The 17,111-nt window shown below is 37.0% G+C and overlaps 1 protein-coding gene across 1 annotated transcript in view; it reads left to right on the plus strand.

Annotated features, from left to right (window-relative positions):
• The window catches only part of septin8a (septin 8a), a 74,294-nt gene extending 57,790 nt beyond the window's left edge, over nucleotides 1–16,504 (plus strand). The window contains exons 7-10 of the mRNA XM_020925035.2: nucleotides 7,948–8,116; nucleotides 10,173–10,305; nucleotides 11,751–11,920; nucleotides 14,895–16,504. Of these exons, the coding sequence (XP_020780694.1) occupies nucleotides 7,948–8,116; nucleotides 10,173–10,305; nucleotides 11,751–11,920; nucleotides 14,895–14,898 (476 nt within the window). The 3' untranslated portion in view covers nucleotides 14,899–16,504. The remainder of the gene's footprint in view (nucleotides 1–7,947; nucleotides 8,117–10,172; nucleotides 10,306–11,750; nucleotides 11,921–14,894) is intronic.
• Nucleotides 16,505–17,111: the final 607 nt, after the last annotated feature.

Here is a 17,111-nt window from a genome sequence, read left to right on the forward strand (position 1 = left end):
TTTAAATGTTCTTTATTCTCGTGGGGTTGTCAACACCAGGAATTAGAGGACCCATACCCTGCTGTTTTCTGATCTATGTTATAATGTTGTTTCCTCATTAAAACATAACTGGACTTGTGTTTTGTTTCATTCACACATAAATAACACGCTGCATATTTAGGCTGAGTTCATCTCTAAAACTGAAAATACCACCTTGTGATGTCATGTGGTAATACAGGAAGTGCTCCACTCTGTTTTTTAAAATTCCATACACTTTTACTAGAATCATTTGGATGATTTCAGCCCTGGAATTGCCAATCTAGTGAACTAAAGGGTAAAATGTAGCTGCTAACTTGAACTACCCCTTCATGATATTACAAGGAGGAACAGAGCATTTTGAGCTTTGGAGATTAATAATAAAAGTTTACTCAAATGTGTGAATGAAGCAAAACACAACTGCAGGTATGTTCTTAAGGAAGATACAATGTTCTAACATAGGGGTGTGCAAAAATATTGAAATATTGAGATATCATTTTGTTTAATGTGATGATACAGTATCGATATAAGGAACTGTTGTATCGATATATTGGTGAGAGTATTTTTTTTTATATATTTTACTAAATTATTCTGTTACAGCGCTACAGTTTTGTTGCTTGTTTAGAGGAAGGAAACATTTATGCACAACATTTGACATCTTCACTGTTTTGATGATTACCGTATTTTCCACACTATAGAGCGCATTGTCATTGAATGGTCTATTTTCAAACTTTTTTCACAAATAAACCGCACCGGACTTTAATTTAAATGGAACACAACAGTTGGATGGGTCAGTGGGACTTTGTTTGGTGCGTTCACTGAGACTCTGGGCTTTGTTCAATTGTGGAGCATAGGGAGGGTGCTGTCTGGGACCGCTGGATTGATGGCGTCTTCGCAGTGACTCAGTTGTGGTTCGAAGTTGTACCTTGTGCTCGCTTTTTCGGTTCGTTCCTCCATTCCATTCCTCGTCCGCGTGGAGTGATGAGTGTGGCTGCGGATGTTTTTCGCTGCGTGGTCGCTGTCTGCTCCGTGCATGTTTGTGCGCGCTGCGGGTGGTGCAGCTTTGTAGTTTGTTGAAGTTGTGCTGGGACATCTGAGTGGATTCGTGTATAGAGCACTCTGGATTGCGGGGCACGCAGTTGTTTTTTGATGTGGTGCGGAAAATACGGTAAAATGTTTGTGTTTCATATGAACTTTGCAGAAGAAGTGGTTTAACAAAGACTTTTAGAATCACAGCCATGATTTAGCCTTTATTTTTGTTGAATCGTATCGAATTGATTTGAAATATATCGTATCAAATCGAAAGTGCACTGTATCGAGATATGTATTGTATTGTGGCTTATGTATCATATCGGCAACTTCATAATGATACCCAGTCGTATTCTAACCTGACTTGAAGCTCACAGGAATACATTTTTCATAATATAGGAACTTTAAACTTTAACTTTCATATAGGCACTGCTATGGGGGTGTTCCATATGTATGTGCCCTTATTCATTACATCAGTCTATGGTAATTTGTTGGCCAAGTTGCATAATGTTTCTTTTTTTTTTTTTTTCTCCCCATTGGACGTGCAGTTTTATGATGCCCATTTGTCCATTCATTCAACAGTTTTGCTAAAGCCAAGACAAACTCCCATTGTTGCGTTTGCGTTTTGTGTCATTATTTCTTTTGAGGGAAAGCCAATGTAATCATTAGACTGAATAAATGGTGAAAGATTAGGGAATGAGTCATCCGAAGAACATGAGAAATACACGATTCAAAATTGAACTTGCAAATTAAAGTTTTTGAAAAAAGTACCATGAGACATTTGGTCACTGACTTCAGTGTCCCATCACTTTTGATAATTACTATTCATTACATTAAAGGGCTCATATGACTTATGTTATAATGTTGTTTTATCATCACAAACAGACCTGGAGTTTTCTTTTGTTTCATTCACATGTTTAACACACAAACTTTGTATATTTAGGCTCAGTTCTTCTTCTACCTTGTGATGTCATGTGGTAATACAGGAAGTGCTCCACTGTGCTTTAAAACTCCATCCACCTTCACTAGAATCATTTGGACAATTTCAGATCTGGAATTGCCAATCTCTAATGAACTAAAGATAAATGTAGCTATTAACTTCAAAACTACCGCTTCATGACATCACGAGGTGGAACAGAGCATTTAGAGCTTTGGAAATGTGGATAGACAATAAAGGATTACTCAAAAGTGAATAAAACAAAACCCAACTCCAGCTTTGTTTTTGAGAAGTTAACAGCATTCTTTTAAACTTTCAGTATCAGAATAGTGACATTTTCCTAAGTTATTATTTGTATTTTGTAATTGTTTCATATTGTTTGAAAACTGAAATTCCCAAACTTTATTATAAAAATGGCATGACTCTACTTGTATCATCTGATTTGGCGTTGTTTCAGTGTACAATGATTCCAAACACACACACTTATCTCGTCTTTCTGTTGTGTTTTTGATAAAGTTAAAAAAAAAAAAAAAAAAACCGACATGGTGGACAGAACAGAGATGTCCCTGTCCCAGCCACACTGGTCAGACCGAAGGGGGACTCTGTGGTCATGGAAACAGTTTGTAGATGCCAGGATCCGTATGGGCCCTGGCGCTGGGTTTGGGTAACCTTTAGAGAGCCCTTTACTCAGCCATGGGAAACTGCCCGGAGAGGAACAGAGGGACGACTGTGAGACAAAAACACAGCAATGAATGAGTTCAATGTGTAGTATTGTGTAGTAGTAGTGTGTATAATCAGAGTAGATGTAGTTCTAGAAGTCAGTGTTGTACTTTTAGAAGGAGAAAAAGAGGCGTGTATATAGTAGGGCTGGACGATTGACAGATTTTTTTTCCTTGACTGTTATATCATGGCAATCCAACATAATTGAGCATTACATCACCACCATAACTGCTGAACATTCCGTCATAGGCACACATCCAGAACATCCTCAGCGTGATGTTATTGCAAAGTTTTAATTGTGCTACTAACATGTCGAGATATCACTTTATACCTTTACTTGGAAGTTTATTATAACTTTTTATAGGATTTCTTTATAAACTACACTGCCAATCAAAAGTTTAAGAACACCCTAATTTTTCCAGTTATTTATTGCAACTCAAGTTGTGAAAGTCCATTAAAGAGCTTGAAATGGTAAAAAGGTAAAAAACTGAACAGCCAGAGGTTAAAAAGATAAAAGATACAAAACACATGTCCAAGCTCTGTCAAAACTACCTCAGGAAAAAAGAACAAGATGATAAACTTGAAAACATGGAGTGTCCAGCACAGTGTCCAGACTTAAACTCCATCGAGCTGGTTTGGGATGAACTGGACAGAAGAGTGAAGCAACCTGCAAGTGCCACACATTTATGGGAACTTCTGCAACAGACTTGGGAAGAACTTTCTGAAGAATATTTGATTTCTATTGTAGAAAGAATGCCACGACTGTGTTTAGCTGTTATATCTGCCAAAGGTGAACACTTTGAGTCGCACTTTTTTGGCAAAATTTATTTTATAAAATCAGAGACCAGGAACCAATATTTCAGCTTGAAAGTCAAGTTCTAGTAATAACAATAGAACAGAGAAAACCAGACTGTTAACATCACATATGAACAGTTTTTCAGATAACTATAACATAAACAACAGAACATAAAAAGTTTACCAAACTCTCCATCTCCCTCCTCACTAAATCCATTGAATTTTTCATCCTTGGTGTCCCCTCTGAGCAACTCTGCGACCTCCGGAGGTAAACGGAGCACTGCTTCCTCTTCTGTGTAGCTGTTGTCAGACTCACATTCAGTTTCAGTTAGTTCAGCATCAGTTTCAGTTAGTTATTCCGTCCTTTCTGAATCCTGACAGGATGGTTTCTGTTGTCATTGAAGTATAGGCTTTGTCGATCCATCCAAAGACTTCCAGGAAATTAGCTTGGTGCACCCTCCTGGATGCTGTGAATCTTTGTTCTCCATACCCGCTATCCGCTACTCCCTCACAAGTTTCTCGCTCACTCCAAACTTTCTTTCTGCTGCTCGATTACTGTTTTCGGCTGAATATTTCACTACTTGAAGCAGGACGGCGACTTTTTTTGCAGGAGACATGCGCAGTAGAGAGTGAAGTGACAGTGGTACGGTAGTAGCAAATACTGACACACAAGCCTAGAGCCTCTCGCAGTTGTCAGTGTGAAAATTTTTATATATAAGTCGCACCGAAGTATAAGTGACAGGGAACACCCAAACCATGAAAAAAGTGTGACTTATAGTCTGAATAATATGATAGTTGTTGTAATTTGCACACCCCACTTTTAGAAGGGGTAGTAGGAGTAGGAGGAGTAAGAGTACAAACTGCAGTTGTAGTTGCAGTTGAAGATTATAGTATTACAGTAGTAGTAGTAGGAGGAGTAGCTGGTACTAGCATTAAGAGAAAATGTAGTGGTAGAATCGTAGTAGAATACCAATAAATAGAGCAAATCATACAGGAGTAGCATTGTACATCTCTCTCTCATATTAACTGTTGTTTCAAGTCACTGTTCCCATAGGTTTACACTGTTCAGCTGCGTATCTCCCACTAATGATGCAGTGTACCAGTCTTTTACTGCTGTTGTGTGCTAGGGGCGGTCAATGCACATGAAAAAGCTAGAGCTGTCTTCCACATGAAAAAGCTAGAGCTGTCTTCAAATGTTTTTTTATTATACACATTTTCCCCCTATCTGCAGGAAAAAGTGAAATGTCACGTTAGTTGGCCTTTTTCACCAATTATCTCTTCTTTATATCTGCGGAGAGCTCAGCGTGTGGTGGCATTTGAATCCCCCCCCTCTCTCTATAGTGGAGTGATTGTATGGTTCTGTACTGGGAGCAGAGCCTGCGGTTCAGAGCGGACGTATGTGACAGTCAGGCTACATGTGACACTGGGCACGTGCCATTCAGGAATATTCACACCACTCATGACGCCACTGTAGATATTTTTAGATCATTACGCTAAGAGAATCAAGTTAAGTCTCACAATGGGGAAATTTCACGGTTGTAAGGGAAAGGTACAAGAACATCAGCAGTTTGAATGTGGTGTTTGAGTGTAGGTGGTGGTCTGATGGAGCGGATTGGCTGCCGCTTGTCCGTCAGTCTGTCCCAGGGCAACTATGACTGGCAAGTGGATGAATAATGTATGGAATTGTAATGCAGCTTTGAGTGTCTGAAAAGGTTGTTTTATAAGACTAATGTGCTCTTATTATTAGATGATAGTTGATGAGGTATGCAATTAATCAAATTTTTTATTTGTTTGTAAAGCGTCTTTGAGTGTCCAAAAAAGCACTATATAAGTCAGATGTTTATTATTATTATTATTATTATTGTTATTAATTTTAATTGATCAAGATTGAGTAATATCTAATCATCAATTGTTTTTTTTTTTTTTTTTTTACAGAGGACTACAGGCAGCACATGATTTGTAGTTAACAGGAAGAAATTAAACCTTTTTGTGGGTTAAATGCCAGTAATTAAACTTTTTTTTTTTTTTATCTTCAGAATTTTTTATGAAAAAAATAAAAAATAAATCTTTGCTTTCAATAGGACAAAAGAAAATTGTGATTAACTAGTATAGTGCACAGCCTGTAATAAACTAACAATAAACAATAAAACAAACAAAGAAACAAACAAACAATAAAACTATTTTAACTGAGATCAAGAGTCGTTTCTAATCATCAGTGGTCTTTTTCACGGAGCCAATCCTCTGTCAGTAAAAGCAGATGATTTGTAGTTAACAGGAAGAAATTTTAATTTTTGTGTGTTGAATGCCAATAATTAAACATGTTTTTTTTTGTTTGTTTGTTTGTTTGTTGTGGAGGAAAACAACCTTTTCCTCTCGTGTTCGTTAGTTTGTGCTTAGATAAAAATTACACTTGAAACAGAAATAAAGTCCAGATAATTTACTTATTCCAATATTAGAAAGTCATACTTGTACAAGGAGTCTGTGCTGACATTCCCATGCAGAGACTCATTTTTTTACGCTTAAACAATGACTTTTATACGCAAACTATAGCGGAAGGCGACCGTGGTTTAGACTTAGTGTCTCTTTGTTGGTCCACGGTCCAATCAGGCTCCATCCGGGGTGTTATCTGGCTAACAAGTCATGACCTCATCCCTATCAGTAGTTCTTGTGCTATTTAGTCAGTTTGCTCTTAGATAGATTGGAATATCATGCATTTGTCTTGACATGTATGTATGAGTCTCACAGCTGTGATCAGAGCTCTTACCTTCAAATGCCCACGGTACAATAATGAACTATAGAAGTGATTATACAAAATGGCTAAGCCTAGTTATTCATCCAATATTATCTTCAGAATTTTTTTTTGCGGAAAAAAAAAATAAAATCTTTGTCTTCAATAGGACAAAATAAAATTGTGATTGATAACATTTGGGAGAAAAATAAGATGACAGGAAGATTTTTATGTTGTTAATTTGGAAAATCCTTACTCATATTTTTGTAGTGGAGTACATTTAAGGCAGTTTTGACCAATGGAGTCAGCAGCATTGACTTCACACCCCCCTCTCCGTCTATCCCTCCCTCCCTCTGCTGCTCTTAAACGTTTCCTGTCCCCTCCCCCAGAGCACGGGATTAATCCAACTGTAAGGATTACTCCACATTAAACCGCACAGACTGAGCGGGCGTTTCCATTCTGCAAATAATTAACACCAGTAACTTCTGAGCTTCTAACTCCAAGCTCTTGGGATGTTACTATTTTGTTACCACAGCGATGAACCAGGAAGTAGACTAGGTGTATAAGGGGTTTTGATACATTCTTGCTGTAGATTTTATGACTTGATTTCCTGTGTTTAAGGATGGGAGGAAACAGGACACAGATGGAGTGATGAGAGGCGACAATTAAAAAGACAGTTCTTTGCCCAGACAGACTGCAGACATTAAATAAGATGCAAATTTCATTATTAAGTGTAATTAAACTGACACAGTCTGTTTTTTTCTGTATTTGAGGAATACAGTTTTCTGGCATTGCTTTATATCGGCATATGTGACATTTCTAATATGCCAGTACTCCTTTTTATGCGTTTTTATTTGGCCATTTAGATCACATTTACTTAACTATAAATTTTTTTATTTCAGATGGTCACATACTAGAGATATGGTGATTTATTTTATTTTTTTTTTCAAGTAACTAAAGCAGCTTAAGGATTCATTGTTGTTTTGTGTCAATAATTGTGGAAAATCATGATTTTTCTTCACAATAATCATAACAATACAGTTTAATCTTGTGACGTCACTATCCATAACATTTTTTTGTCTTTCTCAGTTCTTCTTTTGCTCGTGGTTTTAGCTGCACAGTGTACAAAAATAGAAAAGAGATTTGCATTTGCAGAACTTAAAGATGGGCTTAACTTTTTGGAGCTTTCTATCTTGTTATAATGTTCCCTCATCAAAAACGCGCCAGAAACAACATTCCCGAAGAGCTTTTACATGTCATCCATGCATGTTGGAGTAATCTAACGATCTATCCTGGGCACTATTTGAGTTACCAGTACAATGCTGTCCAAAAACACCAACCACAAGCCTATGTCATTTTATATTCCTTACATTTTGTCCATAAATGTACAAAAGCATAATACAAAACAATACACTATGACTTCACAAACCTGACGTGATGTACAGTAGTTTCATTAGTGAAATTCACGCAATTATAATGTGGTATGATGTGATGTGTGTTCTGAAGGGGAGTGACGGAAGGGGGAATATGTTGTTATTGTGGTCTATAGCATTTTCAGAACAATAAAAGGTAACATGTTGATGAATGCAAGGAGAATAGCAGCTGCTGTGTGATAGGGGTTGTTCATTTTAATAGTAAAGGCACTGGAATGCTCCCAAAAAGTCAGAAAAAGTACTCTGAAACTTGACTATCCTAATAAATGTTTGTGTCTTTCTCCTGACAGTTGAGAACGAGAGCCACTGTGACTTTGTGAAGCTGAGGGAGATGCTGATCCGGGTGAACATGGAGGACCTGAGGGAGCAGACTCACGCGCGGCACTACGAGCTCTACAGACGCTGCAAACTGGAGGAGATGGGCTTCAAGGACACTGACCCAGACAGCCAGCCATTCAGGTGAGAGACTTTACAAAGACACTGGCATACGAAGATCCCAATCAGAAGTCATAAACTGATTACTTTAGTCTTCACTTGTCTTAGTAAGTGGAATAAAAGCATCTGGCAGGAGGGATGCAATTTTTAAAGGGAATAATCAGTGAAGTGACAGTTAAAATAATCCATTATCTGGTCTAATCCAGGGTTAAAATCAGATACTAGTTGATACAAAACTAGATACTGTATTTTCCAGACTGTAAGTTGCTCCGCAGTATAAGTCGCACCAGCCAAAAATGCACAATGAAGAAGAAAAAATATATATAAGTCACACTGGACTATAAATCGCACTTTTTGGGGAAATGTAAAATCAGAGACCAGGAACCGACATTTCATCTTGAAAGGCAAGTTATAATAATAACAACAGAATATGTTAACTGTTGATATGTTAGCGTAACATATGAACAGTTATTCAGATAATTATGGCATAAACAACAGAACATAAGTTTACCAAACTCACGATCTCACTCTAAATCACTAAATCCGTTCTTCCATCCTCGGTGTTACTTCTGCGTGACCTCCGGAGATAAACCATAGATCCATGATGTAAACAGCGCACCGCTTCCTCTTGTGTGTAGCTGTCGTCAGACTCAGCATCAGTTCCAGTTAGAATTATTCTGGCCTTTTTGAATCCCGACAGGATGGTTTTGATTGTCATTGAAGTTCAGGCTTTGTCGATTCATCCAGTGACTTCCAGGAAGGTTACATGGTGCACCCGCCCGGTTGCCATGAAGCTGTGTTCTCCATCCCCACTTTCTGCCAATCAGTTTCTCGCTCACTCCAAACTTTCTTTCTGCTGCTCGATTACTGTTTTCAGCTTCATATTTCACTAATTGCAGTGAGACAGCGGCTATTTCTACAGGAGGCATGTTCAGTAGAGTGCGAAGTGACAGGAGTAATAGTAGTCGAAGGAAACACTAAAACCATGAAAAATATGGTACTCATTTGAGCAGATATTGACACTAAGAAAGTCACATTCTCAGGGCAGAAAAGAACTGTTCCTGAATAGCTTTAGAGTTATCTTGAGCTGTATCAGAACAAATATAAGAGCACATAGCATACTCCCATGGACCATGAAACCTACCTGTACCACTGAGGGATTACACAGATATAAAAATCACATGGGAATATAAAGTACATTTAAATATACAAGCTTTAAATGTGTAATCAATTCCTGTTTTACATCTTTGTCTCCATGAAACTGTTTAAGACTAGTCCTCTAATATATTATACAAATTATACATGTTGTATCTGTAGCACTTTTTGAGTTTTTGCACTATATATATTTTTATACTATGTATCTTTTTTTTTTATTTATATCATGTATTATATCTTATCTTAAATAGCTTGTAACTAAAATCTGTTCAGCCTACATGTCCCATCATGCACCAGGGGACTGTGGGCAAGCAATGAACATGTGACCTACACCTATGACTTTAAATCTGCACTGTGATATCCATCTCGAGTTTGCCCTGATGAAGGCCGAAACACACTGGCGTGATTTTAACTTTATCTGCTATGTGGTATTAAAGGCTTTTAATTATTTTGTACTTTTGGGTGCCTCAGTTTTTTCAATTTAATAATCAATGAAGTGACTATTAAAATAATCCATTATCTGGTTTAAACTTAGGTGAAAATCAAATCAATACAAGTCGATAATAAAACTAGTATCTTGAGCAGTATCAGAACAAAAAGAAAAGCACATAGAACAGTATACGCCCATGGACCATGAAATCTACCTGGACACACATATAAGACCGCATGGGAATATAAAGAAAGTACATAGAGTATCAGTGCCAATCTTTAAAAAACTACACATAGTTAAAGCCAAAGTATTGATATGGATAGAACTGAAAAAGCTGAACTGGTAAAACTTAAGAAATTACACCTTTATTTGCACATTGGACACCTGTATTTACAAAGCTACGCCTGATTGTACACTGACGTATTCTGTATACCAATCTACCTGCGTTTATATCAACAAAAAGTCTCATTGCTGGTTTCTGTTTGCTTTTTGCAGCCTGCAGGAGACGTACGAGGCCAAGAGGAAAGAGTTTCTGGGTGATCTGCAGCGCAAAGAGGAGGAGATGAGGCAAATGTTCGTCAACAAAGTCAAAGAGACGGAGGCAGAGCTCAAAGAGAAGGAGAGAGAGGTCAGTCTGTCTGTCGGCAAATCAGCCTTTTCACACAAATAATAGCGAACATACTGGCTGTCTGAGTGTAATGACTATACCAGGAATGTAGCAAGCCTAAACTAGGGCTAAGACCTTAAAGATGGAGTATTATGCTTTTTTTTAAAGCTTTCTACTATGTTAAAACGGAGTTCCCTCATTCAAAACATGCCTGAAGAGGTCTTAAATGTCACCCATGCATATCTCAGTAATTTAGCAATCTCTTCCGTGTACTATTCAGATCCTCTTTACGTTTTGCTGTAAGATTTTGTATGTAACCCATGCGCTCATATGACAATTCTCCATAAATATACAATAACATGATACAAAACTGTACACAACAATTTGACAAACATGATGCAATGTGCAGTAGTTTCATTGTGTTGTGGTAGCGCTCTAAAGGGGGAACGATGTAGCTCAGTGAGCAAAGGGGCGGGAGGTGTCCAGAACAAAACTTATTAAACATGTTAATACGGTCTTTTACACATAGCATTTTCAAAACAGTAAAAGATTACACGGTGATCTAAATATGTTATGTGTTAGTTGGTACCCCATAGAAATAAAATATCCCATTAATGTATAAATAATACCACATACTAGAACTGTGCAGCACCAGTGTACCACAGTTTATCAATGTAGTATTTTAATCCTTGTCTTCCGATTTTTACTTAAATTGAGGGCCTGTTTACTCGAGAATACTTGAAGGTAAAAACAACAAAATATTTTAACGGAAGTGCCTTTCGTTTTGATGGTGGTGGCGTGGACGACAGGGCTTAAAAACGCAAAAATCTGAAACCACCCTCCAGAGTGGAAAAGTTGAATACGCTCCGCCGTAGTGTTTCCGTCTACGCTGCCCAAGACACAAACCTCTAGTCAGATCTGTTCACGTCGCGTACATGTTTACATCACATACATCACCATCTAGCGTCACCACCGAGCCGCCTGGCATGCATACCCAATCGAATTCCACACACTTTTGCGTCACACGCAGATTTCCTCCTGAAAACGTTTGTCTAAACATGGAATAAAAAGTGAAGATGCGACGCCACTTTTGCGTCTTCTGTTCAGACCGTCATATAAATGTAGCCTTAAAGATGTGCTCCGTAACCTTTCTTGTGAAGGATCTGCCACCTGGGTATCTTCATGGACATGTAATTGCTTTGCCAAGAATGTTCCACAGTATGGCATTTAGCTCATCCATCTATCCAAACATAGTGCACGTTTAATGAAAAGTATAAGGGCAGATTACACAGATAGAAGGCCACGTGATTTAATGTTGATTGAGTATCTAGTATCTATTCCTTAGTATCGTAATCAAGTTAAGTTTGACATTCTTGCATCGTGACAACTCCTGATACCTTGACGCCACATTTGTTGAGGCGTTTTCCTGTTCCAACATCTTAACACTATCACTTTGTCCATCACAGCTCCATGACAAGTTCGAGCAGCTGAAGCGCATGCACCAGGAGGAGAAGAGGAAGGTGGAGGAGAAGAGGCGCGACCTGGAGGAGGAGATGAACGCTTTTAACCGAAAGAAAGTTGCCGCGGAAACCCTGTCCTTATCCCAGCCGCTCAAGAAGGACAAGGACAAGAAAAAGTAAGTTCAGACATTCAGTGTTTAAAACGTGAACTTAAACCAGAGGTGGGTAGAGGGACACCATAGGAACATATATAAATGTCTAATGTAGTTATAGTCATCTAACTGTCCATCCAAGTTGATTTTATATTTGTCATTCTTTTTAGAAACTTGTGTTGGACTTGGTCAAGTATGATTAGTAAAAAGCAGACATCCAATTGATTCAAAAACTTCAAAAAAGAAAATATTTAAAGGGACAGTTTGGAATTTTGGACATAGAGCCTCAGAGTGTTGGAGACGTGTGGAGACACTTTATTAAATATTCCATCCAGTCCTTGTATTTGCAGAGGTCGCTGGTGCTAGGCTAGTGCATGTCAATGGCCATAGTTAGCCTGCCACTAAAAACAGTCTTACCCACTCCACAAAACCACCGAAACAAATCTATTATTACGTCAGACTGTTGATATAAATGTTTGTGTTGATAGAATAATGTTTGAAATAAAACTAACCTTGCATTGCATGAGTCGTCGCATGTTGAGGGACTATTTTCTCATATATCAGTCCGCCGCTGCCAAGTTTTCTATCAGGAAGTACAACTCGCTGTTGCTGCTCAGATATAAATCCTTCAAATGCAAGATTGATTTCACTTCTAAAATTATTCTATCAACACAGACATTCACATCGACAGTCTGGTGTAATAACAGATTTGCTTCAGGTGTTTTGTGGAGTGTTTTTAGTGGCAGGCTAACTATGGCCATTGACATGCACTAGCCTAGCACCAGCGACCTCTGCAAATACAAGGACTGGATGGAATATTTAAAAAAGTGTCTCCACACGTCTCCAACACTCTGGCTCACTAGGAAATGAGGCCCTATGTCCAAAATTCTGAGTTGTCCCTTTAAAGGTCCTATATTACGCAAATCTAACACTTGTTATAATGTTATTAACTCATCAAAAACAGACCTGGAGTTGTTTGGTTTCATTCACATTTGAGTGAGTAATGCTTTATTATTAGTCTGTTTACATGTCCACAGTTCAATATGCTCTGTTTCACCTTGTTATGTCTTGAAGCTATACTTTTCAAGTAAGAGCTTTTTTAAACTTTTTGTTTAAAAAGAAATTCTGAAAGGGCTGAAATTATCCAAATGATTCTAATGAAGGTGTATGGGATTTAAAAAGACAGTGGAGCACTTTCTGTATTACCACATGTCATCACAAGGTGGAACAGAGTCTTTTCTGTTGGAGAGAAGAAATAATAATAAGGAGAAAGCCTAAATATGCAGGATTTCTGTGTTAAACAAGTGTGAATGAAACAAAACAGAACTCCAGGTTTTGATGATGAAACAACATTATAGCAGATCAGAAAACGGCATCATATGGGCCATTTAAATACAGTTCTTCATGCAAATAGCTGTGGGCAAAGCATCTAATCATTATAATAATTAATAGGGATGTAGCAATATCCAAATCTCTCGATACGATATTATCACAATATGCATCTCATGGTAGGATATTTATTGTGATATTTTGAAGAGGCTAATATAATTGTAGATGGGACTCTTTATAGCTTTTAAAATACTTTGACAAGATTTTGGTGTGAATTATTTCCGTCATAATCTCAAGAATTCAAGTAAAAAAACATATTTCTTCATGTTGTCTGCACTGAAATGAATCATGGGATATGTAGTTCCCTATGTTCATAAGTTGCCGCTACTGTAAAACAGTGTGTTTAAGCAAAGGATTTTGTAATTCGATATATTGTGACAGCCCACGATATTATTGTGAGACTTTTGACGATACGATGTCACGATATTTCGGTTATTGTTACATCCCCAATAATTAAATATATAAACATTTTCTGATTTGTGGATTTGTGTAGTGTAATATTTGCTTTATGGACGTATGTATGCAAAAAAAATGCTTATAAAGAAATCATATTTATAGATATTTTTATAATAATACCATAAAACAGGCCATATTTTAAACTGCATTTAATCATCCATTGCTACCCACCTCTGGATAGACTCTTTCCTTTGACTTCCTGTAGTCCTCCTTTTGTTCTGCTTAAATAAATGCTATTGGTAATGAGTTAATTGAGAGACTAATTAAATGCGCTGCTGCAGACCTATCTTCAGTGTCCACCTGCGACTGAGCCAGGGTCTGCCAAAGGAAATTAACTGCTCTATTGTTCTAAGCACGTCCTGTCCTTTCACTTACTTTCCAATGATTCAGGAAGTACACAGCGTTGCTCACCATAGAGACAGCGTGGACAAAAGGGTAGCAATAGCTCTCCTAATTCATTCAAGCTTTATTAAGAACGCAAGTCCAAGTACATGATCCACTATATAATTTCGTTTTGGGAGAATGTCAATTTCAGACAATAGCAGCACAAAACAACAACAAAAAAGTAGCATAATTTTTTATTTTTAAGTAAATGCACCTCTTTGAATTTATATTAAACAAAAAGTTCACAAAAAATTTAACAAGAAAACACATTAAACCTAATTACACCATATTAAATCTATCTAGGAACTTTTAGATCTTAGTTTTTTTTTTATTTTTACAATCACACAACTGACAATTAACTGATTAATTTCACAATAAATAAATAAATAATATAATTCCTAACCTCCACCATTTATTTATTTAAGGCAAAGTAATGTTTTTCCAATGTTTAAACACTGAACATATTGAATCATACCATTCATAATCTACTGAGGTGACTTTCATAGAGGAGTTCTGGCGCCATCTTGTGGTTAAATCTCAGCTCTGCGCCTTTTTGCTTCTCGGAAAAAGTAAACTTTCATTTTAAACACACAGTTTGCATCTCCATCTTTTACTTAATCAACTACATCTACTAAAATGTAGTTGTGATATTCTCCTTACTTATCCTTTTCATGCTTCAAACCGCTGCTTTCCTTCTTTAATTTATAATTTTCGTATTTTGTCCTGTATTTGTCATTCATTCATTTTAATTTTGTTTGTATTTTTTCAGTTAATTTATGGCTGCCGTTCACCTTTCCCACACACGGACACGGATCTGTACTCCATCACCATAGAAACAGCAACACCTTTTTTTCTGTTTTTGAATGATATTTTTGTTTTATTTTATTTGTAATTTTTATTTGGTTAACATTCCATCATTGTGCACATGGACCAAAGAGGATGATGAAGATTCCACCTTCATGGCCATCTCATGTCTTAAGTTTCAGCATCTTTTGGACACTTTTGGACATATACTATTTTTATGCTGTTATTTGTTTTTTGTTTTGTTTTTTTTCCCCTTTGACCACCACAAACATGCAAAACTAATGTATTTCTTATATTTTCCTTTGTCACTGTATTCACTCCTGGGCATAGCATTTGAAATGAAGAATGGATTGTTTGGACTTAAAGGTGCACAAGCATAACTTTTCTACTTATGTGTAGGCCAGCAGCTTGTGTCCGTGTTATTACTATGGCCGGAATATTACATAGTGTGGCATTAAAGTTTTCTAGTATATAGCAGTGAAGCTCAACAGTGGCAGCCTGCTCCAATTCAAGAAGTAAATTTTATATTAATTTTTCTCAGACTGTTTGAAAAATTCTAATATTAAGAATCAGCTACGTGGTAATTAATATCCATAACGTGGTTGCCCCAAAAATGCAGTTTAAAACACAATTTTCCAAAATGCTTTAATAACTTTACAATTTATAAAGTTTCAGAAACCAGTTTAAATGAAGAAGAAAAAAAAATAAATTATAGGTCTTGTGATTATTAGTCACCGCAGAGCTGATTAGCCCTGAGCAAGCTTCTTCTTCTTTTTTTTTGGGAAAGTCTGAGAAAAATTAATGGGAAATTTAGTTCCAGAAATGGGGGGTATATAAAATAATAAAATAAAAATAATGTAATAGGCATAAAATGGATTGAAAATAAGATTCATTCTTACTGTGAGGGGTTGCCTTTCCACAGTTCTGACCTGTTACTTCTCCACAGACATAGACATCCTTAATGCCATGCTATGGAGCATTCCAGGTTAAACAATGGCATCATCGTGGAGACCAGCAGGTGATGTACTCTCCTGGAAAAGTGATAGTGCTCTTTTTTTGTAATATGTGATTTCTTTTTTTGAAATAATTTGGGTTAAAATTTAAAAAGTTATTATTTTCAAATGCTATTACCAACCTATTTTTGTAAACCTTACTCTATGCAGTTCTTGTATGAACCGAACCCAAACGCGTTAAAAGCAATAAAACAGAGTACCAGTATACTGTAGATATTATAGTACATATACGTTGGTACTGACATTGTACTCTTATGCAATACTCTGGTGCTGTTTTTGTAATAACTCCTTACATGTTTGTGAATATTTTTAGAGCTTTCCTAGCTTTGTATGCAAAATGTCTTAATATTTGGGTAATATAAGAAGCACATATGACATTGGTGTACATTGTCGTTTGATAAGTATATTGTTATAATCGTGTGGGACCATTTTGGACACACTCAACATGAAGCCAGTATGAAAAAATACAATAAAAATAAAACCAGGAAGCCATATTTGAGTAGATCTAAGACGAGAGCAGCTGTATTTACTGTTACCGATGGAAATAAATGCCCCTGTTTGACGTGTGTGCAGTTGTCGATGATATTTGGAGGACACTTTTCACTCACACGAAGACAACAGAGCTGTCAGGAACACATGTGAGAAAAACAGCTGCTGAAGAGGAAGAGCGAGAAAGATAGAGGGGGAGAGTGAAAGATGGAGGGAGCGGGGGCAGACAGATTGAGAGAACTTCCTGTTGATGTGAGAAAAACAGGTTTTACTTTAAAATAGTTGTTGCTACTGTGTAAACATTGAGAAACATGAGCAGAATAGAAATGAGCCACTGCACTTTTTCAAATCAAAAAAAGGATTATTTCACTACAGTCTTCTAAGGTCTGTACAAATGGAAAATGACAGCTGTAAGTTATATTCCAATCTAGATTCTTGACAGTTAGATTAAAATTTTTGTGAACTTTAACATAATTTATAACGTCACTGTGACTACAATCCGTTTCCAGGAAAGAAAAAGGGAAGAGGCCCGAGCACACGCGTCATGTGACTTAACCACCAAGTTACCACATGTTTTTCAAATCATAAACCACTTTGTTGTTGTTTTTGGAGACTAAATTGAGCAATAGTAGATGTGAACCCTCCTCATTCTGTGTGTGTGCAGAGAAAAGCCAACAGTC

The sequence above is a fragment of the Boleophthalmus pectinirostris genome, unplaced genomic scaffold, assembly GCF_026225935.1.
Source record: "Boleophthalmus pectinirostris isolate CB_2022bp ecotype Guang Dong unplaced genomic scaffold, ASM2622593v1 HiC_scaffold_12, whole genome shotgun sequence".
Taxonomy (NCBI): Eukaryota; Metazoa; Chordata; class Actinopteri; order Gobiiformes; family Gobiidae; genus Boleophthalmus; species Boleophthalmus pectinirostris.